The sequence below is a fragment of the Embiotoca jacksoni genome, unplaced genomic scaffold (assembly GCF_022577435.1).
Source record: "Embiotoca jacksoni isolate LCO1_2020_lvr unplaced genomic scaffold, fEmbJac1.0.p SCAF_85, whole genome shotgun sequence".
NCBI classification, from domain to species: Eukaryota; Metazoa; Chordata; class Actinopteri; family Embiotocidae; genus Embiotoca; species Embiotoca jacksoni.
The window spans coordinates 97,958-125,000 of record NW_027185442.1 but is presented as its reverse complement, the minus strand read 5'-3'; the positions used below and the strand labels follow the sequence as shown (position 1 = coordinate 125,000).

The 27,043-nt window shown below is 41.6% G+C and overlaps 4 protein-coding genes across 7 annotated transcripts in view; 2 read left to right on the top strand and 2 right to left on the bottom strand.

Moving 5' to 3' along the window:
- epn3b (epsin 3b) overlaps window positions 1-4,151 on the bottom strand; it is a 10,260-nt gene extending 6,109 nt beyond the window's left edge. The window contains 2 exon segments of the mRNA XM_069139662.1: window positions 1-69; window positions 930-4,151. The exon segment at window positions 1-69 is cut by the window's left edge and continues 90 nt beyond it. Of these exon segments, the coding sequence (XP_068995763.1) occupies window positions 1-69; window positions 930-998 (138 nt within the window). The 5' untranslated portion in view covers window positions 999-4,151.
- mycbpap (mycbp associated protein) lies at window positions 1,032-18,398 on the bottom strand. Of its 4 annotated transcripts, none has more exons than XM_069139659.1 (21): window positions 18,323-18,398; window positions 17,371-17,437; window positions 16,266-16,378; window positions 16,044-16,149; window positions 15,809-15,915; window positions 15,511-15,691; window positions 15,264-15,379; window positions 15,012-15,162; window positions 14,525-14,643; window positions 12,583-12,680; window positions 11,628-11,757; window positions 10,384-10,576; window positions 10,092-10,279; window positions 9,832-9,978; window positions 8,450-8,548; window positions 7,554-7,693; window positions 7,222-7,337; window positions 6,989-7,134; window positions 5,822-5,989; window positions 4,163-5,034; window positions 1,032-1,122 (listed from the first exon to the last, which is right to left on the bottom strand). In XM_069139659.1, exons 1-20 carry the CDS (start codon window positions 18,341-18,343, stop codon window positions 4,948-4,950), a joined length of 2,493 nt encoding a protein of 830 aa, XP_068995760.1. In that variant the 5' UTR covers window positions 18,344-18,398; the 3' UTR covers window positions 1,032-1,122; window positions 4,163-4,947. The 4 variants fall into 4 exon arrangements, with proteins under 4 accessions (XP_068995760.1, XP_068995759.1, XP_068995761.1 ...); XM_069139658.1 differs by having other exon boundaries at window positions 1,034-1,122; window positions 4,159-5,034; XM_069139660.1 differs by having other exon boundaries at window positions 1,034-1,122; window positions 4,365-5,034.
- Window positions 18,399-18,447: 49 nt separating this feature from the next.
- On the top strand, window positions 18,448-20,725 carry rasd2b (RASD family member 2b). The gene is made up of 2 exons (XM_069139664.1): window positions 18,448-19,063; window positions 19,270-20,725. Exons 1-2 carry the CDS (start codon window positions 18,448-18,450, stop codon window positions 19,812-19,814), a joined length of 1,161 nt encoding a protein of 386 aa, XP_068995765.1. The 3' UTR covers window positions 19,815-20,725.
- A 3,550-nt stretch (window positions 20,726-24,275) lies between these two features.
- On the top strand, window positions 24,276-26,911 carry LOC138192337 (GTPase IMAP family member 7-like). The gene is made up of 3 exons (XM_069139665.1): window positions 24,276-24,382; window positions 25,165-25,271; window positions 25,773-26,911. Exons 1-3 carry the CDS (start codon window positions 24,276-24,278, stop codon window positions 26,624-26,626), a joined length of 1,068 nt encoding a protein of 355 aa, XP_068995766.1. The 3' UTR covers window positions 26,627-26,911.
- Window positions 26,912-27,043: the final 132 nt, after the last annotated feature.

Here is a 27,043-nt window from a genome sequence, read left to right as displayed (position 1 = left end):
CAAGTCAGCGATCTCTGACATCAGAGACGATGACGGGCCCCACGGATCGTTGGAGGTGGCCTCGCGAACCTACGCCAGCACAGGAAGCATGATTTTAAATTCAGAATTCATACCTGTCATCTGCTTTCTCTTCCAGAGTTTCAGTATCATAAAACAGTGAGACAGTTCATGTATCAGAACATATATAACAGAGCAGATCATCAAAACATCTGCAAGATTATCAAAACATCTGCAAGATTATCAAAACATCTGAACGATTATCAAAACATCTGAACGATTATCAAAACATCTGCAAGATTATCAAAACATCTTAACGATTATCAAAACATCTGAACGATTATCAAAACATCTGCAAGATTATCAAAACATCTTAACGATTATCAAAACATCTGCAAGATTATCAAAACATCTTAACGATTATCAAAACATCTGAACGATTATCAAAACATCTGCAAGATTATCAAAACATCTGCAAGATTATCAAAACATCTGAACGATTATCAAAACATCTGCAAGACTATCAAAACATCTGAACGATTATCAAAACATCTGCAAGATTATCAAAACATCTGAACGATTATCAAAACATCTGCAAGATTATCAAAACATCTGAACGATTATCAAAACATCTGCAAGATTATCAAAACATCTGCAAGATTATCAAAACATCTGAACGATTATCAAAACATCTGCAAGATTATCAAAACATCTGCAAGATTATCAAAACATCTGAACGATTATCAAAACATCTGAACGATTATCAAAACATCTGCAAGATTATCAAAACATCTGAACGATTATCAAAACATCTGCAAGATTATCAAAACATCTGAACGATTATCAAAACATCTGCATTATTTTAAGGGAGCTTTCTCAAAGTCAAACACACACTTTGCATAAAAGCTATTGATGATATTTGAAGTCGATACCTTGATCTCGGCTTCTGAATAGTTGTGCACGATGTTCTTCACCTGCCGGCGCAGGGCTGAGGTTGTCATGGTAACAGGTGATGGAAGATGTGGAGGGAGAGAAAGGGAAAAACAAACGCTCAACAGGTTAGGAGAGGAGAAGAAGCTACGCCACTGAAGGCTCCTCTTCTCTGTCCGGAGTTACAGGACGCTCCTGGAAGAGACATAAAGACGATATATGAGTTCATATAGACTCTAATAGTTACTGAACTATTTCAATCTGGACCAAAGTGAAGGGCCATCAAACTACCATCTGACCCTCAGTCCCTCGGCTAGCATGACTAAAAACAATGAGCTAAGCTAAAGGCTTCCCTTTGATTCATTTCTTTGTTTTCTAAGACAATAAGATTCAAACAGCGACTGACTGAGCGGCTCCATCACATAGAAGTAGGTCATAAACCAGCTCTGGCACTCAGGTGTCTGATGAAGCTTCTTGGTGGCTTATTGTATTCAGGCCAGCGTGCACACACACTCAGCCTCCTGTGTGTGCACGGACAGACACACACTCGCAATCCATTTTTCTCTTCCAAATTCATATTTCAGAGAAGGACATAAGGGAATTGATCATGATTCTTGTGCTACCTGCTCAATCCGCCTGCGACTGTAAGTCTTCACTGACACAGAACGTAATTAACCCACTAAACCGAAGCTGAACGAGGATGACCCCCCCCCCCCCCATCAGTCACCGGCCCACTGAACTGTTAGATGAGTAAAACATAGAGACATTTTTCAAATCAATGAACCCTCTGATCACGTTCTTCTCTCTTTTTAGAGGACAAAGTAAAGCGGAGGTTTGTTTCTCTCTGTAATCTTCACAAACTTTATTTACCTCTTTCTGTGTTTATGATCAAGTTTCTATAAAATAATTATTTACCAATATGTTGGTACTTTACAAGAATTCGATTTTTTTAACATCCAAAATGCACAATTTAGGAATGATAAAGCTTTACTCATCAACACAATCAATAATAATGCCATATTTACTAAAGCTTGTTAAATATTAAACTACATTTGAGCCAATATTACCTTAAAACATAATTGTGCAAAATTCAGAAAAGATCCTTTTATAGTTACCTAAATTTTGTGTTTATGTAAAAAAATCTGATAATGGAACAAATATAATTTTTAAATTTTTGAAATTGGTATCAATAGTAATAAATGTAGGCTATTAAAACAATAAAAAAATAGATACAAAATAAAAATAAAAATAATATCAATTCAGTGTTTGTTGGGCTATAATGTCTACCACACAAAGCATACAAATATTTCCATATTGGTTGAATACTGTGATGAAACTTAGTTTGATAAATTAAGAAAATAGTCCAATTTTAAGTTGTTTCATTCAATAGTTCATACAGACAGCAGATTTTGTGATGTAGTAATAATAGTGACTCATAGCTCACAAGAATAAGGATAATGTAGACTAACATTCACACCCCCCTCTGCTTGCAGTGACTGTGAAATGATTATGTGTCTTTATAAACAATATTTTGAAGCTTAGCCATAATTAAAATCTGCTGTAACACCTGAAAGTCATATTTTGTTTGTACTTGACATGAAAAAATCCTTTCCAAAGTTATATGTCAGAGCAGATGACGATATTATAATGCAGATTCTGTCTGTCAAACATATTTAAATTTATTTACCAATTTGAATACTGGCTAATTATAACAGTGAAAAATTGAGCACAAATAGCAGGTTGGACTAAAGGGCTCTGCCTTAAACTACTGGACCCCTGAGGAGCCTTCAGTAATCCATTCATACATGTGCCTCTTAATACGACAACGTTACGAACGGACTGCGACTGCATGATCATGTCTTTATACAACCCAGTTTTCACCCAGTTAATCTGTTTGGATGTGACTGTTCACTGCTGAGGCTTCGTCCCGATGAACAGCAACATCAGCAGAAGCACAGAGGACCTGAGACGCAGACAGAAACCCTGAGAGGACGGCGACTCAGAGAGTGTGTGCAGGAGAGACAGCGAAGGGCATAAAGAAGAAAGTAACGCTCAGCAACTTCAGCTGGTATCACCTTTCTGCACCATCATCTGCAGCTGGGATGCATGCACACAGAGGTTATCACACGCTGCTGCTGTTTACTGCATGATGGGTTTGAAAATATCACTCTTTGTATCCTTGTAATAACTCAGCCTCACACATTGTGGAAGAAATACGATCCCGTCAGTGTGCATAACGATTCTCACCGCTGAGAGGAACCGAGGTGGGAATCCAATAGGCAGTGGGATCATGTGACAGAGGTACTTGTATGGCATCAAAACCCCAAATGCAAATCCAAAAAGGAAAGAATTTTCCCAAATTCAAGCCCAGGATCAGCAGGTGCTGGTTGTTGTTACTGTTCTGAGGAATCCAACCAATCCAGGGTCTGTCTCATCACAACAAATACAGATTACTTGACATATGCCAGCTGTTATTAAAGGCCAATGATAAATGTGCAGTTAAATGTGTGAATCCAGAAACACAATGTGTTCTTTCTAATCCACTCCAAAGATTGATTAAAAATATTTTGTGTGGAAGGTTGTGGAACTCACTTTTAAAGTGTTTGATCAGGACATAGAGGGTTTTACTTTGGGCACATTTCTGATTTACAGATATATGTGCCACATTCAAATGACTCATCTGGGTGTAATAACTGAAATAAAATCTCTGAGCCACAGGCACTAAATTTAAGAGCATAGTCACCTGCTGAAATCACGTTTGTGAATATGAATCATTTTACAACACAATGCTAGTTGTGCTGCATTAAAATAGCCTACTACGCCTTGGTCACTAAAAGAAGACAGTGATGAAGTTTGAAGGTCTGCTGCGTCAAAATGCTCAAACACACAGAAGTTACGTCACCCCGTCGTCACGTTTAAAGCTGCGCATGCGTGCTGTGGTAGCAGGTGTAAGCGTCTGTATTTTTTTTTTTTTAGGGTAGATGGATGCTAGAGCTCAAGATCCGGGAGTAAGCAGGAAAAACGTGCTTTGAGTTAGGATGAGGCGGAGGGCAGATGAAGCATCATCGGTTGGGATTAGGGATTAAATCCGGATTAAGGTGAAGAGAAACAGACCTCATTTGACCCAGACTTTGATAAATCTTAAACATATTTGTCAGGTATAGTGATGGAGAGGAGGAGGGCTCCCATGTTTGGTCTGCATAATTCCCCCCCAAACTCCCCAACACGCACTCACACACGCCCCCTCTTGCGCTGGATTCCCTGTGCGGATTGCCATGTGTAGCAGATTCCGGTGCAAGGCCAACTCCTGCTGGAGTTGTGTCACACTGGCTCCACAGCTGCTTCAGTATTAATACGTGTCCTCGCTCAAGAGGACAGGAATCTGCGCCAAAGTCCGGGACCAGAGCCCTCTGTCACTCCACCAGCCCGCCGCTCACCATGCCGCCGCTCATCTCTCGCTCTGTCCACTGAGCATCCTCTCCTCTCTTGCTTTTCTCTTCCGCGTCGATAATATCCCGCTCCGCTGGGATCTGCTGTTATCCTCCCCGCTCCGGTATCCGTGGCTTTTCCTCTAAACCCCGGGCCTGTGCGGCGGGTGATGCGAGCCGCGCGGCCAGACAGTCAGTGGTGAAATCCGCATAGGACGAGGATACAGCCGCGGCGCACGGCTCTCTCTCCCTCCTCTCTCACTCTAGGCAGCAGCCTCGTCCACACGCATCGAGCACCGGCAGGCAGCACGCAGAGCAGCGGAGCAGCACAACGGGGCGCGTAGAAGGAGAGGCGGGACGTCAGAGGTGGCCTGGACCATCACACACATCTCTGTGTACTATTATCTGCTGATGGCAGCATGAAAGAGTGAATGAAATATTACTCCACATCCACTGGGCCATAACAACATGTTTATTCAAAAAAAATATTAGTTTGATTACATTGAGAGGTTGGCTATATTGCATATATATCTATATATATAAAGTATATATATAGATATATATATTTCCTGTACTGTTGCTGCCTCTCATGTTAACGTGTGTCCTGTTCATCTCCATCCTGAAGCTCATCCATCAGGTCACACAGGTTGTCCACTAGGTCCTCCATCAGACCATAAACCTGCCAGATAGATAAAAAAAAAAAAAATCATACATGTACCATGGACACAGTGATTCAGTGGTCTGCACCTTTAAAAAGTTGGAGGACTGAATGGTCAAAATCAAAGAAATGGCACAAATCCTGACTTTTATTTCCGAGAGCGCTTTAAAAAACTAGAATTCTCCAGTTTCTTAATGTTTAAAATAGACCCAACCATGCTTCCTTAAAGGCACTTTTCTAAAACACCTCCAGTTTGTAATGCAGGCTTTTTGTTAAAAGTTTCTAAGTCTCAATCGGATCCATGAGCAACTGGAAAGTGGAAAAGTTTCAACTTCCGAATGGGAAAATACACCTGAACACCTGTTAAACTGGGAATATCCAGCCAGGGGAGTTGGAGGTTTTTAAAGGCACTGAAGGTTTGACATCACTTGACATGACAACGTTTGAGGTAAAAGGATGAAATTCTGTTAAAATAAGGGGAGATAGTCAGACTGGTTAAGCCCACCTACATTGTTTGGTGTTAAATGTTAAAAACAGCAGCACATTAAAATAATAATGATTAACTCCATATTGTTCCTGTGTGGGTTTCCATGGATGATTCGTCACTTTGCTGCAGATCTTCTGGGGCGGCCATGCTGTCTGTTTGTTGTCCACACATGAACGCTCTCAACTCGGATGTGTGGGAAAATGGGAATTTTCCCAATTCCCAGCCGCCTGAACGCACGATCAGATAGCCCTAATGACATCATCAGAGTTATTTGTTTTTAGAGTTGAGTCGTCCTCGTGTCGTGTGAAAGGGATGACTTGCCTTCCTGTGCAGCAGCCTCGTGTAAGTGCGGCTCTTCTGCGGGTCGACTCTCCGGCCATCAGGACGTTGTTGAATGCTAATCTCTGAACGAGTGTCAATCAACGAAGCAGACTTTTCCCTGGAGTGTCTCCTGCCTTCATCCTTTCTTTTGCCCCTTTTTTTATTCTCCTGTGGAAACAGAGTTAATCAAGGAAAGATATCACGTGAGCACGCTGGATGATATCGCCGAGAGTTGGTTGGTACAGTTCGTAGCTCGTGTGTCCTACGTCACCAAACACCACATATTTCAGTGAATTGGATGTCCTGTACTGTGGAACCTACAGCTGTGTGTCCAGATGGCCTGGACTGGTCCAGGTGCTATTAATTCACACCCTGGGCACACAGTCAGAGAGCAGGTGCACATTTTCACACAGTGTTCCGTTACCATGGTACCCTGTGAGCAATAGGATGAACAGTGACTCAACCACCACACGGAGGACAAAATCACTCAGCAACATACACAGAACTGGTTCTCTGGTCTCCTTCTTACTGCCTTTAACAGCAGACAGGAGGTGAACAGGTCTGAGGTCAGACTCACACCATCAGGACACAGCACATCATCTTCAACAATAATCCCTCAAACTGAGGTTTGTTTGGTGGTCTAATGAGGACGGTACATGCTGGATGGGAGCAGGAAAACAATCATGTGCTTTAATAATTTCTCGGGGCGACAAAACACTTAATGGAGAGCATTAGCTTTCACTTCTTTCAGTGGGAAGACAGAGGGTTCGGACATCATGTACACACACAGATCCCACAAATGCACCGAGGTTTGAATTAGACAGCTACACAAATGGTTTACAAAAAAGTTTCCCAAAGTAGGACTCACAATAAAACCCTCCAACCAGCTACATATGTAGATAATATGTCAGCATCCACGAGAAGGAGGCCATCAGTAGTAACAGGACAACAGCACATTAAATCAATGATGGACTGACAGCTGGTTTGAAGTGACTCATGTCGTGATCAACTGAGCGTCAGCTGTCAGGTGCTGCAAAACACAACACTTTATTTATGTTCATATTTAAAATAGCTTTCACTCTTTACAATTCTCCATGTGTTGATGAGCATCAGTCACATTCATTGTCCTTCTCACTTGTTCTTCCACTCAAACACAGTTCTTCTCACCTCCACTGGTTTTTCACCTGTCGGTGACTTGGACTCTCCCTTGTTGTCATCTTTAAATCTGGATATCATCCCACTCTTCTCCTCTTTAGCAGCTGCTCCTCCCTTTTTCTCCCTTTTCTCCTCTTTGTTTGCATTATCAGCCAAATCTGAGATGCAACGGCACAGGAGGAGGAAGCAACATGAAATCAATACCTTCCCCGATCTATATCTGGGACAAAGTATGTGAGTCTCACCGGTGTCAGAGATTACGGATTCATCCTTGTTATCGATCTCTGGGAAACCCAGCAGGTTTCTGAGCCACACGGCCTCAGCCGCCATGGTGTCCAGCAGTTTCCTCCACAGCTGCTGCCTGCAGGGGGCAGCACACACACACATAATCTACACACCATTATCATGGAGGACACAGGTGTAGTGCTCGTATGTGTGTGTGTGTGTGTGTGTGTGTGTGTGTGTGTGTGTGTGTGTGTGTGTGTGTGTGTGTGTGTGTGTGTGTGTGTGTGTATGTGATAGAGCAAGATGGTATGAAAGTGATTACTCATGACTCGTGTGTGTGTTTGTGCTTCACCCTGCAGCTGCAGCTGTTAGATGGTGTCTCAGCTCAGGAGGTGCAGAAAGTTGCAGAATCAGAGAGTTGAGTTGAGCCAGAGTCTCTTCAGTGGAAACGAGGTCCTGAAGAGACTTTTCATCAGGCAGAGACAGAACAGCCTTAAAAACGAGAGGAGAAAACATGAAAACAGATAACACACCTGCTAGTTGTGTTCCAGATGTTCTACTAGTGTTCCAGATGTTCTACTTGTGTTCCAGATGTTGTTACTAGTGTTCCAGATGTTCTACTTGTGTTCCAGATGTTCTACTTGTGTTCCAGATGTTGTTACTAGTGTTCCAGATGTTCTACTTGTGTTCCAGATGTTGTTACTAGTGTTCCAGATGTTCTACTTGTGTTCCAGATGTTCTACTTGTGTTCCAGATGTTGTTACTAGTGTTCCAGATGTTCTACTTGTGTTCCAGATGTTCTACTTGTGTACTAACGCTAACATCAGAACACTACCACTACCAGGATGAAGCACTCAGAACGTTCCAAAACAGAAGTGTGAAACTCTGGACACTTTCCACCCTAAACGGTCGCCATCTTGGCTCTGTAGAGGAAGGGGCGGGGCCACCAATGTAAAGGATTTTCAAATTAAAGCGTGTGAGGAAGCTGCAGCTGTTCCTCAACACATGTTTATTTTTCACTGCTGCTGCTGGACAGAAGAATCAGTGTGTTTATTGAAAGTTAAACAGAGGACACAAAAACATGTCGATTTCTGGGTAAAATAATGAAAGCTGCAGATATTTTGGAGGGTGATCTGTTCACATGATGAGGTCATTTCCTGTCAGTGTGGTTTGAAACAACACCACTCTGTACATTAAAGTAGTACACAGTCAGAGCACTATTAGTTGGTGAACCCAGAATGTCTCTACCTGTCGCAGTGTTTGAACAGAGAGGTCCCAGTGGTGTCCTGGCTTCACTTCTTGCCACAGTCTCTTCAGGCCTTCCACTGGCTGATCGAAGTACTGCAACTAAAACCAGGGATGGATTTGATCAGTCTGGAACAGCAGCTTGCATGAAGTGTGTGAACACAACACTCACACAGCACGAACAGAAATCAGTGTCACGTGACAGGATGATAATCGTCATTGATAGTTATCCTCAGTGTGACACATGTCATCTTCTGTATTCAGTCTGAAGGAGGAGGGCAGAAATATGTCTTCCACCCTGTGAGATAATAACATGCTGTAATCATCCTAATGTCTGGTAATGGCAGATGTGACATTATGGAGAGAAATCCTCCATTTATTCCAATTTTAGGTGAGATGACCTGTAATGACAGATAATGTTTTGATCCCCATGTCTGGTTACACTTTTTTCACGTGGTTTTTAATCATACCCTCAACGTCTATGGAGAACTAGTTCAGGAGACTTTCAGACAATCATATTCACTAGAAAGTATTATAATCTGCCTCCCAATTAACCCCGTTTAAACCAGGCTCCTATTGTAAAGGCAACAATGACTGGTTTTACATATTGGCTGTGATGATCTATTAATAGTTAATAAGCTACCATGAATTATGATGGCAACAATATAATGATGTAATGAGAGCGAACATAAAATCCAGGTGATAGTCTCACCTACAGCCAGTGAAATGTCAAAAACAGCAACACAATGAATGGATCCATTTACACTGAACCAGGTGGTGTGACTAAGATTCAAACTGAAATAAACATGCACAAAAACACTCGAAGGAAAATGTGATACATGAAAGTAGGCTTCCCTAATGCACGACGAGAAACGTGTTTCTAACTACATGTGAAACTCAGGAGAGAAGAAGACGGCCACAGATTTGATCGAATCTTTCTTGGCAGGATCTGATGAAGTCATGAGGCGGCCTGGAATAACCAGCCCAGTGAAGGAGAGCGTGTCAGTGTCACGTTTTGCCTTGAATGACCAGAGTCCAAGACGAAGGTCATGTGACAGGCCATCTGAGTAGGGAGGCAGATCGGGGGGGCTTGAACAGCTTAACCCAGAACTTCCAGGAGACCAAGATTTGAGTCTGTGGCAGATAAACCTGCATTTCTTTAAAAAAAAAAAAAGATTCCTAACATTTCTGAACGTTTTAAGAAGCACGTGTTTTCTGGTGATCAATCCGTTTTTCAGACGTGACACTGACACTGTGTTGCAGCAGACAGACGGCTGAATCACACACGTTGGTGTGATACCGGGGTGCATTTAAAGAATTGGAACAAAAAAATTAATCAGATTTCACTGAAAGGTTTCCGTCAGATTCTTTAAGGCAGATATTACCTCGGGGTTCTTGCTCAGAAACTGTTGCTCTTCGGTGATGTAGAGCTCTGCAGGAGAACTCGGTCTCTCTGGGCTGCGGACCCCCTGCAGCATCTCATTCACAATCCACCGACACATTTTCACCACCACTATCTCCTCCAGCTTGGTCTGCTCACACACAAATATTAGAAAAACATGGAGACAAAGAGTAGGAATATTTTCATGGAAACCTTGGTGCCATCTTTGTCTCACTTTTACCAATAGTTGAATTGTTAAAGTACCTCAATGAACAGCCTCTGGTCTGCTGTTCTGTCCTGGTACAGAGACACGCCCCTCAATGTCACCTGGATGGAGGCTCCTTGCAGCAGCACCGGCTGAGTGTTGAGCCTCCAAAGTTCAGTTTTGATACCTGGCTCCTCTGACTTAAATATAAACTCCACCCTCTGGGTGTCACCTGGACGGATCACACCTGGAAGGAAGAAAAAGGAGAAGCAGAAAGGCAGGTTGGGTTGTGTCTGAGTGACATGACAGTGTGGCAGCAGGTGTTGGATGCTGTTCTTTATGGGAGGGTACCAGAGGAGGAGTTGAAGTAGAAGTGCGTATTCGGTGTTTGTGAATGCAGCTTCTTGAAGCTCTGAGCCACAGGAAGCTGCTGCCAGCTGTACAAGATGGCTGTGCTGCCTTCATTGTGCAGCTCCAACTGGGATGAAGCTCTTTCTCCAGTCAGAGCTTCAAAGATGATGGTGGCACTGATTCCTGTGTCTCCCTGATCACATGAATGAGAAGCCAAACAAGAGTTAAGCACTAAAGACAGCAAAGAAATAAGATCACAGAGCAGATGAGGGAAAATGTCTCCCTTGAGACAGATTGTGTGTATTACATGAATATAATGAATCCTTACAATACCTGCATTTAAAGTATCTTCAAATAACAACAAATAATAATAAATATGGATGCTTGCTAATAAAGGCTGAATAAAAGAATCCCTGCAGGTGTGAATCCCGTTGTAGATTTAGTACAGCAGCGATTCCATCATACGTCAGTAGTCATGTGATGTTCACCATCCTGCTGCTTTACTTCTTTCTCTCATCAATGTTCAGCTACTGACAACAAAATTCCTCGTGTTTTCATTTAAATGGTTGATGTAAATATTCAGGAGGACATGTTGGTTTCCACGGCGACATCATTCAAAGTGACATGACTCTGTTGCTCTACTGATGGAGTTTGTGCCATAGACTTTATTTTAAGTATGAAAGGTGCTTTATTATTACCAACATTCTCCATCCATCCATTATCTCTACCTGCTTTATCCTGAACTGGAGACAGCAGGATTGACCTGGACAGGTCTCCAGTCCATCACAGAGACACACAGAGACACACAGAGACACACAGAGACAAAGACCATTCACGCTCTCATTCACACCTCAGGGCACTTTGTAGAACCACCAGTTAATCTGAGATGCATGTTGTTTTTGGATGGTGGGAGGAAGCCGGAGAACCGAGAGAACCCACGCAGGCACAAAGAGAACCTGCAAACTCCACAAAGAAAGGCCCGGAACCGGATTCAAACCCAGAACCTTTTCCCTGTGAGGCAACAATACTAACCACTGCTCCACTGTGCCGCTATTATTATTATATTATTATTATTGTTATATTATTATTATTATTATTATTATCATTATATTATTATTAATAACAACAATAGTAATAATAATATTATTATAAGCCTGAGGTTAGGTTAGGTTAGGTAGTTACTTTATTAATCCCCGAGGGGAAATTTTTTGAGGTGAGTAATTTAAACGTGTTGACCATCCTACTGTGTGAAGGCTTCTCTGTAGCTGGTTGGTGGGGGCGTGTCCGGTCCATCTAGCGAGCTGTCCACAGAACCTCAAAGCAGGAATGAGCAGAACATCTAAGTGAACCTGGTCATCCTGAGCCAGAGCATCGCTGTGGAGGACAATGAGACGGCAACATCACGACATCTACATGAAGCCATTGTAAAACTTGCTCCCACGCAGGTTGTTTGAGTGAAGATGTCCGTCCACAGTGAAACACCTCAACAATCCAGAAACCACCAGATCTGTTCTTCACCTTGTTTTCAGGAGACAAACAACAAAACTGCATCACAGCAAATCCATGTTAATAACCACCTGGATTCGTGTTCTGTACTATATTCACATTGTAAATGAGTGACCACAGAGACGCTTCCTGACTCTGCTGAATAGAACATGATGTAACTTCGCTGCCACGGAGCCTCAACCCTCGATGGGCTGACGTCTTTTACCCCATCCAGACTAAAACTTCCCTTCGTTCAGACCAGTCAGCTGATCTGTGGACACCTTCTCCGTCGGTGAGCAACAAGGTCTCATCTCCAACTCCAGAAAACAAGGTGTCAAAACCATAGAGAACAGTTACATAATGTGAATTCATAACACATGTTGTGTAACTTCAACACATTGTGGTCAACAGAATATTAATTTATGCTTTTCTATGACACTGTGAGAATAAAGAAATATCCAGGCTGCTAATAAGGACCAAGGCCTCTATAATTTACAGTTTGAATGACACATTCAGCAGTTATTGAACCAGATGAACACAATTGGATCCCATTTTAGTTCCAGACTTAATCAGTGAATTCAATGCACCATTGACCTTGATCCATTGGTTGTGTTTTTTAGTGTTTTTTGGAACAGGGACGACATCGTGAGCCTGATTTTGACATATTCAGCTGAGAAAAAGGTTGATTTTGGTTCATAGCCAGTTATTTCTTACAGGTTCTCCTTCTTCATCTCCTTGTGCTCCCCCTCCTCTTCTTCCTTCTCCAGTAAGGGACAGTAAAGCTTGCCAATCACCTCCAGTTCACTGATGTCCTGCAATCAAAGTGACACAGAGAGGTGGTTTTCAAGGTTGAGGTGAACTTTATGTAAAAAGTAATGCTTCTTTTCAGGCCTGTCAGCCACAGAGGACAAAATTAGGGCTGTAATGAAACCTTCAGTTTGAGAGTACGAGGTGTTATAGAACACGCTGTCCTTTAACCTGCACTCAGTAATAAATGTACCTTTATATTGGTCTGTACTTTACTGGGATGGGCTGAGTGCAGTGACACAAACACGATTGTTGTTCTCTCCTCTTGTATTCCCTCATTTTTGTGTAACGCTTTTAATGTTACTTCGTTCCATCTCTCCTTCCTCCCTTCCTACCCTCTTCTCTGTTTCTCTATCTCCCTCAGAACAACCCCTTCCATCATCATCATCATCATCATCATCATCATCATCATCATCATCATCATCACCATCACCATCATCACCATCATCACCGTCATCTCTCTCTCCTGCACATATGTCACGAAGCCATGGACAAGTCCTCCGCTGACAGGACAGTCTGTCTCTGTGTTTGTCTGCAGGTCCTTCAGACCCACATGAGGCACCAGAACACACCGCAACCGTTTTCTCTTCACAAGCACTAACGTGTATGTGTGAAAGACGGGAGGGAAACATGAGGAGGAAGACACAAGCTGAGACCACACATACAGACTAAAAGAAAGATGTAATTTAAATAAACCCTCCCATAATCAGCAGCTGTTAATGGGATTAAATGGGAACTGGCTGTGCAAAGAAGTAAATTGGTGTTTTAAGTGTTGACAGCAGAGCCGCCGATGAAGTGATTGTGATGCAGCCGGAGCAGGAAGGCAGGTTCTGTCCCTTTTTCTTGGGTTCAGTTAGATCTCAACAGTGCGACTCGATGAATGGACATGCTCCAGATTTCATAACTGTACCGTTTATGTTTTACACGTATGTAAACAGCCGCTTGTGTTTAATAATCTCATCATGAACGTGTGCACTGAATGTACATTTTACAGGCAGTAAGATGTGATCATGAGCAGCTTCAGTAGCGAACAGTTCAATAATGTTGTTTTTATGGTGAATGTTGAATTCCTTTTTGTACACTGTTAAAGAGAAAAAAAACATGTGTTTAATGTGACTTGGCTTGTGCTTTCATATCTTCTGGATTAGATCAGAGTTTGTCAACAGTGGCAACTGCAGCAGGAGTTGTGACACACAATGATGCAGCTGAGGTACTTAAAATCTCTTTGTAGCCACAATTGTACGTCTAAAACAGAACTCCTTTCTGCAGTCATTCCTCCAAACTGAACATGTACACATATTTTTAGAATCGGAGTGACTTACTGAGGATATTACTGATATCTGTCACAAACAAACAAATAAATTAGCTCAAAAAACAGAAAAAGAATTCAATCATCACGTTGTTCTGTTTTCTTCAGAATCAAAATAACCCAATGAGACTTAGTTATACTGCGAGAATTGGGATTGTTCATAACTATGCACCTTTTGATGGTGCTAATTTGCCAAAATGTACACAAATATGGGCTAAATATTGTAGAAATGTCTTGATATTATCTGACTGTAGTGGCACAGCCGGAGGCATCATGTATTATAGATGTAATGGTGCTGCATTAGACAAGGATCAACTTTGACATGTTTATATTTTTACTTCGATCCTACAGACAGGAGACCAGCTTCACTTCATAAAAAAGGCTACAAAGACAATAACTCTCGGCCAGAATAATTTGTCATAAACATCTGTTGTATACATGACACACTCCAGTAATAAATGTAGGTTATGCTTTTAAAGTAAAGCCATATCTTTTTTTGTAAAGTGAGGTGATTGTCAAATAGAATAAAATATGTGTTACTGTTTTTTTGATGTCCAGGTCCAGTAAAACCTCTCTGAGCTCCTGGTAATGGCGTTGGAGGTACGCACTCTGGTTCCAGGTCCGAGAAGCTGGACGCACAGTCTCAGCACAAATCATTCCTGGAGGGTGAAAAGATCCCACAGAAAGAGCTGCATTAGTGTTAGACTGACAGAGAGACTGAGTTTTCATGTATATTCATGTTTCACTCTCCTTTCAGAGCACTCTTTCTGTGTCTTCTTCTATTTCTGTTGTTTGGATCCAACCAGTCCACATCCAGTTGATGGTGCATCACCAGTTTCGACAATTGCTTATTTTTCTCCTTTGATTCTAACTGTAGTTGTTCTGTTCTCCCTTAACAGAGCATTTTTTTTTTTAATATAGATTTGGGACGTCAGTGTATTTCAGGTGAATGAACAATCAGAAGAAACAGGAACAAGAATAAGGCTGAGGGGATAAATTGGGACATGGCACAGCTGTTTGTGTGTACCTGCTTCCTGCCGTGTGCTGGTGGGTTGTCCCACGTGTGCGACAGTTTCCCGTCTTCCCTGCTCGGTCTGAGTCAGCGTGGCTGCGATGCCACTCATGTCATCGCCGTAACGCTGGGGGAGACTCCAGAACTCACTGCCCACACGGTGACCCTAAAGACACACATGAGTAGAGAGGAAAAGCACCTTGTGTTTTGAGAAGAACTGACATATACGATACCCTCACAGATGACTGAAGGCAGAGCAGATCATACATATCCAGAGTGGATGAGTGGCAGGACTCGGGTTAGAAGATCCCTCTGCTCCTGAGTTTCTCTGAAGTGGTTGGCTTGATTCATCAGCAGGTTTTCAACTGGCCTGTCCAGCAAGTCTTCACACCGTAGAAACAGACAGAGATAAGGCCTTCATTCAGATATGTGAAATCAATTTCAACAAATATATCCATCCTAATTTGGTTTAAAGAACCTTGCATTGTTTTAAAGGCTGTGATGCTGCGCTCACCACATAAGCGGTTCTGCTGCTGTCTGCGGTGTCTCATATGTGCATCCCAGTGCTGCAGGGCGTTAGCCTGCATGTTTCTGTGGCCTGAAGGGATGTCCTTCTCCACGGCCTCGGAGCGATGCCTCCCCGTGGCCTCAGATGTGGGATCCCTCGGGGACTCTGGGATACGCTTCACCAACTGCTGGGTGACGGCAGGATAGAAGAAAGCAACGGCTACTAACGCAGAAAAGCCAAAGTATTTCTGTAGCACATGTTAGTTTGCAGAATGCGACACAAATGAAATTGTTCAGAATTTTACATTCATTTCCTCTTTGGCCTCCAGGTAACTTCTGAAATCTTCTGAGCTACCCAGGATGCTGTGTGGAAGAACCTTCCTGTGGTTGTCCAACCGAAGCCCCTCAGGTCCTAAAAGGAGAAATACGGGGACAGAAAGAAACTATACCTGCATGTTTTGATGAGGACAATATTACCTCCAATCAATCTTTCAACTGTCTGGTTTGTTACTATTAATGAAGTCAAGGAATAAAACCAACCTGTATCGTCCCGAAGCTGAGAGCCACAGTCCTGATTCAGTGGATGAACCAGCCTTCCTGATGTCTCTGGGTTTGGATGCTCCATTGGAGGCTTTGGTTTATGAAGCTGCAGCCATAATATACTTCAATTAACTGTTTTAAAATGAAAGTGCCTCACATACAATCAAAATGTTTTTTTTTTGTGTGGGACCAAAGTAATAATCTAATAAATGGTATAAATACTGTATATGGATGAGATGGGTGAATAGCCAGAGGCTGGATTTTCCCGCCTTTGAGAGTAGAGTTGTCGGAGGGGTCGTCACCCAACATGGCCGACTCCTCCAGCTGCTTCGTCTCTGGAGGAGAGAGAAATGAACAACTGAAAGTATAGCTGCTCTCTGTGTAATCTTTATGGATTATAATTAGTCCTGTTGAATTACATTTATTTTTGATCTGATTTAAACATTTTCAAAAAGGGAAAAAAGGTTGTATTCATTGAGTGTTCACACACATGCAGAAACCAACAGACGCTGACATGGTTACGCAATTCTGTTTCTCGAGTGCCTGATGATCGTTTCCATGGCCACAACAATAATTCGTCCTTGGCTTTTGTAAATTATTTTTTTTCCTCTTCCTCCATATTTGCCTTCACAGATTCAGTTTTCAGACAATCTACTGGAACCATAAGAAGCCGTTGGCCTTCATGTTACACGTGATATTGACCCGTTTCCTGTTTCTCTCCTGTTGAAGGCAGCAGACCTGCAGACTAACCGTTGCATTAGTCCTCTTCTTACAGTACAAAACACCGTGTTTACCTGGTTTCCATGTTCTGCTGCATTAGAAATATAAACATTGGAGCTACTTTATTTATATATATATATGTTGAATTACATATATATATATAAATTATATATAAAAATTTATATAAATATATATATATAAATTTATATAAATATATATATGTATACATATATATATATATCTTACGAGTTAGTAGCCAGATTCAAATAAAATACAGAAAGTACAGTAAACAATAGAGAAATGAGTCTAACTGAGGATAATTGATAATTATAATTGAATCTAAGTGCTTCCAACAAGCTGCTAAAGATTCATGTAACATTTATAATCCAGTTATATTATTATGAAGTAAGCTGACTACTTTTATTTGTGCTACTTAACAAACTGTATATTATATACATATATATGTATATGTATATATATATGTATATGTATAATGCTTACTGACTAGAAATAAAAAGGGAAAACAGGACTTAAGAGTATTTTTGCAGGTGAAGTCAGACAAACAGAGGGAGCTTTATCAGAGATGGCAGACGGAGGTGAAGCTGACCTGAAGGACTTGCAGGTCTGATGTCTGTCCTCGGAGACTCCCCGCGGCTCATGTCTTCATATATGACCTCAATGGACAGATAATGAGACGTTAGCGCCGCTAAGTTTAGCTAGCCGCCTGTGTTGTCTCATCGTAACTATGGCAACGGACGCCTCAAAACAGGGAGCAACTCTTTCTTTCTTTCTTTCTTTCTTTCTTTCTTTCTTTCTTTCTTTCTTTCTTTCTCTCTCTCTCTCTTCCTTTCTTTCTTTCTTTCTTTCTTCCTTCCTTTCTTTCTTTCTTTCTTTCTTTCTTTCTTTCTTTCTTTCTTTCTTTCTTCCTTCCTTTCTTTCTTTCTTTCTCTCTCTCTTCCTTCCTTTCTTTCTTTCTTTCTTTCTTTCTTTCTTTCTTTCTTTCTTTCTTTCTTTCTTTCTCTCTTTCTTTCTTTCTTTCTTTCTTTCTTTCTTTCTCTCTCTCTCTCTTCCTTCCTTTCTTTCTTTCTTTCTTTCTTTCTTTCTTTCTTTCTTTCTTTCTTTCTTTCTTTCTTTCTTTCTTTCTTTCTTTCTTTCTTTCTTTCTTTCTTTCTTTCTTTCTTTCTTTCCCACTTTTACAGAGAAATCCTAATTTAAGAATAAAAATGTAGGTTATCATATTATTTACTACATTTGATATAGAACAAAATAAAATCATTCACAAATCGGGTCTCTGTTTTCTTGTTTTAATTGATATAAGAAACTTATATTATTATTATTATTATTATTAGGCCTATAATACAAAATGAAAAACATAATAATAATAATTATTATTATTATTCTAACCATGTTATCAAGGGGCTTTCGAAACATGGCAAAGTCAAAGCACATACTGCGGACCTGTCTGCTCAGATATACCACAATTAAGTTTCCTCAAAAGAACACAAGGAGCTCTTCTGTCAATCAGCATGACGCAGCCGAACCACGTGGTGGAGCGTTACCTCTATAAAGACAACTGACATCAGCCACCTCCCCAAACACAAGTTTGAGCATATAAAACGTCAGATCACTGAATCTGCCCACTTTGCACCAACGAGGCATCACAGCTCGGAACCATCTCCAAACGATGGAAATGGGCAGCATCTCCACCGACTCCATCCCTGTTACGCACCAGCTCAAGTGTTCCGGGATAGATGGTCCCCAGTTTCTTGGTAATATGGATGAGCAGTGCGCCGGTTCCTCCAAAGTATTACTGGCTTACAAAAACGCATCACAGCACCTTAATTCGTCGGGAATTAAAGCGGGTTTGGGATTACTCAAAGTGGCCACGTCTCAGTGGAAACAGGAGAAGAAGACGCGCTCAGGGACAGCCGTACGGCAACTGTCAAATGCCAACAACAGCCACCCTTGCAAGAGATCCCCACTGGACCAGCTGGCAGCTCTGGTTCTCCACGGTCAAACTCGGCAACGCCAGATTGGACAGGGGCACGGACAAGACCCCGTTTACTCCACCAAGCCCCAGAACTGTAAACGCATCGTGGTTCTCGGTGCGCCACGGGTCGGCAAGACCTCCATCCTCAGAAGATACCTGCGGGACGGATTTGTGGAGGAGTACAATCCCACCTCTGAGGATTTCCTCAGGAAACTGTTTCGTATCCGCGGGGAGACCTACCAAATCGATGTCTTGGATGCCTCCAGGGAGAGAGACTTCCCAGCCAAGCGGCGGTTATCTATCCTCACTGGTGAGTCATAATCTCTGCCCTGAAAAAAAAATCAAATTCCTTGTTCCATATATATTTATTGATAGAAAGTCACTTGCTGCTAAAAGTGAAAGGTGCATGCGTAATTAGGGCCCGAGCACCGATGGTGCGAAAGCCCTGTTGTTATTCTTAATTATCTTTCTTAAATCAGGAAAATGCATTGACAAATGTGTTTTGCTTTTCTGCAGGAGACATTTTTCTTCTAGTATTCAGCCTTGATGATCGCAGTTCTTTTGAAGAGGTGTGTGCCCTGCGAAAAGAGATAGTGGCTGCTAAATCCAAGCTCACCAGATCCTCTGTGCCAGAGCATTGCGCACAGCTGCGAGTTCCCCTGGTAGTCTGCGCCAACAAGGTGGATCTCCTGGAATCTGAGAGAGAAATATCCAAGGCAGAAGTCCTTCAAGCTTTCGGCGATGACTGCGCCTATTTTGAAACATCTGCGAAAGACAGCACTAACCTCGAGAAAGTCTTCGAGACTTTGGCAAAGCGAGGTGGGCTTCCGACGGAAACCGGTCCGTCCCAGCACCGCAAAGTCTCCCTCCGTTCGTACCAGGCGTTGCGGACAGCTCGTGTGCCGGGAAGGGGAAGTCAGGTGGCGGGGCGAGACGACCCCTGCGGCACCTTGTACCCACTGGCTCGTCGGCCAAGTTTTAGCACCGACCTCCGACAAATTATTGGGCCACATGTGGCAAGAAAGCCCAGCAGAGGACTGGAGAAATGTCATATTCAGTGAGACCAACAGGCTGAGAACGAGCGAATAAAACAAGGCATAAAGCACCGATATTCATAAACATGAAATGCGTTTTTAATGACCAATAACATGCACTTGAGAGGATGTTTCCAAAGTAAAACCTTTATATATAAACATAACTGCTTGCTTATTAATACATTTAAATAAAACCTATCCATCTGACTATCTTATGTGAGAGTGCGTATGTGCTATATCCATTCAAACAGCTGAAGGAGAAGTGGAGGAGGTTGAGTCAGGAACTTCTTTATTTGATGACTCTATGACTATTGTGTAACTTCAGAAATCTATTGGATGACAACTCTCCTTTCTCCTGCCCACACTTCTTTTCTCTTCCTGTGTGTGTGTGTGTGTGTGTGTGTGTGTGTGTGTGTGTGTGTGTGTGTGTGTGTGTGTGTGTGTGTGTGTAATACTGGAGTCGTGATTGCCAGGAGTCCGCAGCCTGAATCCCACACATCTGAAATTACCACATCAAAGTCCAGGTTTCCAGTTGGCATATTCCTCCCTGCTTCCTACACTGCTCTAGAAATGACTTGGAAGACAGGCTTGTCAGGGGACTGACTGAATTCACTCATCAGGATAAAAGATGTGAGGCAGGGTGACACCAAGACACAACAAGCAGAGCAAAGATGTGTGTGAAAGTTGTTACACATTGTGATAGCTTCATATTAATATCAAGGAAACCACACACTTTCTTCCTCTTTGCAGTTGTGAATAATCTGGATGTTTTCCTGTGAAGGTTGTTCAGTCTTCATGCTGCAGGTACCGACGTTCTGTTTCCACTAACAGAACTCAGGCTTTAACATTTACAACAGGCCTCCTCATCTGATTTTCTCCTGCAAGCGAAAATAAAATGATATTGCTTTTCATGTGCATTAATAAAGGAATTAATAACACCTTTCCCACGCTGTCAGCCAGCTAGAGATAAAAGTGTGAACTCTCAAACCCCTTTTCGAATCGATAATTACACCGTGTCACTACGTTGCCATGTGTAGTTTTCTCTTGTAAGGATGTGCGGAGTGGATGAGTCATGATGCGTCAAAGCCTCGGCAGTCTAATCAAGGTTAGTCAGATTTGGGGAAACAAAATCCTTTCAATGAGCAAAAATAACTGCTTCTGATAATGCACATGTATCACCAAAATGTAATGTTTTTTTCAGTTCAATAAATATTCACCTGAAGACCTCTTTCTTCGTGTCCATTGAAGGGATGAGCAGTAGAAGTGATTCTTCCAACCTGATGTTCCAAAGTCTTTGAACGCAAACTCACCTGTCGGTTTAAATCAGCAACAAACTTAACTGCTGGAAAATCGTATAGTTCTGACTATAAATATCAGCACTGTGTATTATCTTTCTGTTTATTTCTTATATTTATCATTAAGAAAAGGACTATACTGACGGTTTACTTCAGCTAGAAGTTTCTGTTGCGACACCTGTCAAGTTTCCTATTTTCCTTCAACACATGCAGTTTTGCAGTTTAGACAAAACAGGTTACATGAAATTATTGGTATTTTTTATATTAACAGGTCCTGAAGTTGACAAAAACAGGATTTTATCACCTTCCTTGAAGACTCCCCTCAATTTCTGAACTGACAGCTGTCACAGGCAGATTGTAGGTTATCGAGTGAAACGCACTGATGATACATCGGTTGACAAAGCTGCATTTTGAATATCTCGAGAATCTTGGTTTAAAATATGCAAATGATGGCAACATAGATTCTTTTGTCTCTTCAAAGGATGAGCCTTAAGCTACATATTCAGGCCAACAGTTGTGTTGCATCATATAATAAATCATAAATAGACGGTTTTAAAAGGAAAATGTATAATTTTGACATATTTCATTCCTTTCTGGCTGCTTTCATACTGTGTTTTTATAAACAGTATTTTTTTCACTTTTACCAATCAGAGACTTTTAGGATGAGGAAGAATCAAAGAGTTTGTTCATATAAAGATATCTCTGATTAGTTTGTGTAGAAGAAACTCAGTTCCTCCACACGGGGAATTAGTGCACGGTGAATAGGCTTTAAAATGGATCTTGTTTAACAGCAATATGTTCATTTTTTCTGTCTCTCCTCTCTTCATCCTTGTCAGCATGCTTTCATGTGCTGGGAAGTTCACATTGCAGGAAACTGCAGCCATTTTTGTGGCCCGCCAACTTTTACTGCACGTGCAGTAACACTTTCCTTTGTTACAGCAATCGCTGCACACACAAAGACACACACACACACACACACACACACACACACACACACACACACACACACACACACACACACACACACACACACACACACACACACACACACACACATGCACAGCCAAGGACTCACCTGAGCGGATGCTCCCGTCTCTGTTTGCACGTGAGGAGGATTCACATGTGTTCCTGTTGTTCTCTCCGTGTTTCTGACACACACACATACACATAAAATAACAGGCTCGCTTCCAAGCATGAACTCCTGAAACGTGATGCTGTCTTCCTTCTAGCCGTGTCCTTCACAGGAAGAATTGTTATTCTGCTGAGACAGCTTTTTAATCATCACTGCTTGAGATTTTGCTAATTTCACATTTTCCACGGCAATACACACAAAACCCAGTAGACTGAGCACAAGGGAGATTGTTAATTGGTTAAATAGGCGATTAGCAAACCAGCCATCTAAAAGGAGAGATTGGAGCAGCTGGAGCGGCTCAGGAGGAAGATAAACTGATACATAACCGTTTCTGATCACTTTTCTTAATTGAAAAAATATATAAATATCTTTTTAATGGATTTTTCCACTTTCAGAGATCTTCCAAGTTGTTTTTATGAGCTTTCCTTGTTCTGTTGAGACCTCAGACTGAAGACTGCAGCCTGCAAAGGCCCCTGAGAAATTATATTATAATATACCAATCAGCCATAATATTAAAACCGCTAACAGGTGATGCAACAGCCCAACAATAAATGCTCTCTTCATGATGCTCAGTTGTTCTTTAATATAATTGAGAGATGTTTTTTCTTTTCTTTTCTTTTTAACGGCCATATTTGGGGACTAATTTGTGGTGCTGTTGAAGTATACTTGGTCTCACTGAAAGGTGTTCCTCTTACTTTGTTCCTCCAATTTAAATGAATTGGGTTGACAAAAAATTAGGAACATCTCTCTGTATAATCCAGTGCAGCTAAACAGCATCAAAAAGACAGTTTCCATTCAAATAAATGATCATTAAAATAAATCAACAGCTCTCTCAATTAGACTGAGCAACAACTGAACATTATTATAGTAATGCTTCACCTGTCAATGGATTTAATGTTATTTCTGATTCTTTTACAAATAAACTTGAACTTGTTTGACACATTTTTAAAGATCTTGTGTTACATCTCGTCACCTCCTCTTCTAATGTCATTTCAGCTCTTTTAATGCTACACGGGATCAGATCTTCCTTCCACAGCTGCTGTCTTCATGTTCTGTGACTATGAAGTGGAAACAACAGGAGGTCAGCGTGTCCTCACCTGGTGAATGGAGAGACGTGGTTGTCAACAGCCCAATCAGTCGGCAGTTCACAGCAGCGAAGGCAAGATCATGCTGCAGAGAGAAGGATGGAGGGAGGCTGGCAGCTTGTCACGCAATGACATGACATAGAAATGAAATGAAAGAAGCGGAACAAGCACAAACACACATGCAGGCACCTGTCGGCTCTCTTCTGGCTGGGCTGCTAACATGGTGTTTGCCATAATTGGTCAAGAAGAACTGTGAAATTAAATCAACTCTAATGATGCTTAAAGTTAAACCTGAAACCTAAAGTGTTCAGCATCATGTGTATTAAATTATTGGTTTATTGCTAACATATCATATCGTTGAGGAAGCATTTCCTCAGGTTGGTTAAATATATGTAAAGCATAGTGCTGTAATGCGAGAGGAATGCTTTGCCCACATTCCCTAAATATATGACCAAACAATATAGGGCCATTTTTATTTCATAATTTCTGTTGTGATGTGATGCTTCAATGCGATCAGATATGATAATTCAGTGACAGGATTTCCTTGTTTTTAAAATTTTCATAAAGTTACACATTATCTGCCCATTGTGAGCAGGACATTAAGCATACATCCCATAGCAGCCGGCATCTCTTCACCATGTTACATAAGTTCTTTGACAATAAAACAAGCAGACAAAGAAAAAGGAGAAGAGGGAATGAATAATGTTCCTGCCTTATCATTTGTACATGCTGCAGTGCTTTCTAACACCCACTAGGAGGCAGAAGTGCACACATGGTTTCAGCATGCTGGAGTGCTTCTCTGAAAGCTTCATTTGAAAGTAGAAACACTTTTCCTTTTGTGTGAGGAGCACTGAGCAAAGACATGCTGTGTTCCAACACTGATACGACTATTCAGTAAGCCAGAAAAACATTTAGTGTCCCAACACATAGTAGGCTATGGGGAATGTAGTATGACAACAAGTACCAGGATTATGGGATGTCCTACTACATCCAGTCGTATTTTGCAGGATTCAGGCCAGCATGCTTCTCAGGCTGTTCTGACCCACAATCCTCTGAGCAGCAGAAGATGCATCACACCAAGCTGTAGCTGACAGTTGGTGGTGCTGTTGCCCCGCCCGCTCGCAACTCGCAAATACAAGAAGAAAAAGAGGCAGTAAAAAAAATCTCATCCTTTTTCTTTTTACTTGAAATGTCGCGCTACAGATCACCACGGATACAAACAAGAGTCAAAGTTCATGGCACATTTTTATGACAAAGTAATATTTCCCAATTGTGCATACTGCAGCCAACAATACTTCATAAGGGAATGTAATGCTGAAAATATGCAGTTCAGAACGCAGTTATGCTTTCTGTAAATCAGTAAAAGTGAGAGACCAAAGCGTTCCGGCAGAGAAAGACTGCAAAGAAAAACAGTTTGGGAACAAGATGTCAGCGACCAGAAGGAACCTGGAGCCACAGACCCTGACCTGGAAAACTGCTGACATCCAGCCAGGGACTTCTTTTATCTACAGCTGACACACACACACACACACACACACACACACACACACACACACACACACACACACACACACACACACACACAGAGGTTTTTTTCTCCGTCTCTCTGAGATTTTACTGGTTTCAGAACTGTTTTCTGAGGAAATGAAACAAAACCAAAGCCAAGAGAAAAGTGGGAGGTTTTTCTTCTTGCTATATAAAAACGTGTCTAACATAAACAGCAGTTGAGGAAACACCAGAACAGGTTTGTTCCAAATATCCATTCTGACTGAAGAACAGCACATTTATTCTATAATTTCTGTTTTAATCATATTGTTTAATTGCTACCTGCTCTTAATCTTTTCTTTTTGGGATGTTTCTAACAGTCACAGAGATGTTACGAGGAAACACTGGGTTGTCCGGGGGGGGGGATTGTTCCTGCTCGTGATATTCATATGTGGACAAACGTCTCACTGCCAAAAGAAACACAAAGGTAAGTGTTAAAAAAAAAGTAAACCATCACTGACTCAGCAGGTTTTTCAGAAGAGCAGTGAAGATATGAAGCCCTTAAAGTGGCTTTTGTAGCTTTCCATGTAAAGTAAAACACTGGAGGTTGAATAATGTCAGCAAGCTACCTGAAGCTACACCAGCCAGACCAGGTTTTGATTGAATGATTTATTGATTGATTGATTGCTTGATTGAGCCTGCACGGGCTTATAAATCTCTAAATTTAGACAAAGAACCGCCTTTAATTTTAAAATGAATTAGTTCATTCATGAGTACACCAGCACAACTGATTTTCTCCCGGCCGTAATGCAAATGGTTCTGAAATAAAATGTATGTATTTAAAGCTGCTTCTTGCTTTTAGCTTCTATATTGTAGCCATGTATTGAGGATAGTAATAACTTGAGAATACACAGTTGTACAAACAAAAATACTCCATGAAATTTACTACTTCAATTACTGAAACCAATGTTTTATTCATCGTCCACAGGGTCCACATATCTGAACGAGCTGAGACTCGTCTTGGTTGGAAAAACTGGATCAGGCAAGAGTTCATCAGGAAACACCATCCTGGGCCACGTTGATACCTTCAAAGAGGACACGTCACCTGAATCTGTGACTAAAGAATGCCAAGGACAAGAAGTAAAAGATGGTAACAGGAAACTCATTGTCATCGACTCTCCGGGGCTGTTTGACACCAACAAATCCCAAGAAGAAGTGAAAGTCAGCATCGAGAGGTGCATTGAGCAGTCCGTCCCGGGGCCCCACGCTTTCCTGTTAGTGATCACTCTGAAGTCAAGATTCACGCAGGAGGAGCAGGACACGGTGAAGTGGATCCAGGATAACTTTGGCCCAGATGCTGACACCTACATCCTCGTCCTGTTTACACATGCTGACCTGCTGCTGGATAAATCTGTGGAGGAATATCTGGTGGAGAGCAAACATCTACAAAAACTGATCAACAGGTGCGGAGGAAGATACCATTCGCTCATCAACGACCGGAGGTCAAGCAGAAACCAGGTCGAGGAGCTTCTACGTAAGATAGAAGACATGGTGAAATTCAATGGAGGAAAACACTACACCAGTGAAATGTACCAGAAAGCCCAGAGGAGACTTGAGGAGGAGAGGGAGAAGATGAGGCAGGAGGAAGAGCAAAGAAGAAGGGATGAGGAGAGGATCAGAGAGCATAAGAGAAAGGGGAATTGGTGTAAAGCAGCAGGTTTGGCTTCGCTGGGATTTTTCTTTGGAGGAGTGTATTTCTCGTCGTATGCTCTCTTGGCGCTGGGTGGAACACTGGGACTAACAAATGGCTACGACTGCACAATGGAGATGTTTTCTGAGTGAGTCACCTGTGACAAAAAGAATAATTAGCTATAGATTAAAATGAGTCTTTATTAATCCCACAGCAGCTGTGTTGTGATGTTGGAACATGCTGTGATGTAAATGGTGGTGGTTCGGTTGAACAGTCTAATGCTGAACAAATTGCCTGCAGTAGTGTTGTTCTTACAGTGACTGCAACACATAAAACTTAGATCACTATTGATCGTAAATGTAAAGCTTAAAATGAAAAAGATGTCATTCTTACATTAGTTTGTCACCTTGTTACATTTGAACACTAACAAAATAAAATAAAATAAAATAAAAAATTCTGTTTAAATTTCCTGGCACATATTTCCATATAGTTCCCATATTTGCTTATTTGTTTATGCAGCAGCCTTGGTCGTAATTTCACGGAATTTTTTTTTTTTTGTTGAAACATGA

Bases quoted from the DNA above. Each gene is read 5' to 3' on its own strand.
- mycbpap (XM_069139659.1), bottom strand. From the start codon at position 18,343: ATGTCAGTTGTCTTTATAGAG. The intron at 10,577-11,627 runs GTAGGATGGTCA...TCATGTGATCAG, and splicing joins TACAGAGAAGCCTTCACACA to GGAGACACAGGAATCAGTGC. The intron at 7,694-8,449 runs GTAGAGACATTC...CTCGTTTTTAAG, and splicing joins CTGTTCAAACACTGCGACAG to GCTGTTCTGTCTCTGCCTGA.
- rasd2b (XM_069139664.1), top strand. From the start codon at position 18,448: ATGGAAATGGGCAGCATCTCCACCGACTCCATCCCTGTTACGCACCAG. The intron at 19,064-19,269 runs GTGAGTCATAAT...GCTTTTCTGCAG, and splicing joins GCGGTTATCTATCCTCACTG to GAGACATTTTTCTTCTAGTA.
- LOC138192337 (XM_069139665.1), top strand. From the start codon at position 24,276: ATGTCCTACTACATCCAGTCGTATTTTGCAGGATTCAGGCCAGCATGC. The intron at 24,383-25,164 runs GTAGCTGACAGT...TGTTTCTAACAG, and splicing joins AAGATGCATCACACCAAGCT to TCACAGAGATGTTACGAGGA. The intron at 25,272-25,772 runs GTAAGTGTTAAA...CATCGTCCACAG, and splicing joins CTGCCAAAAGAAACACAAAG to GGTCCACATATCTGAACGAG.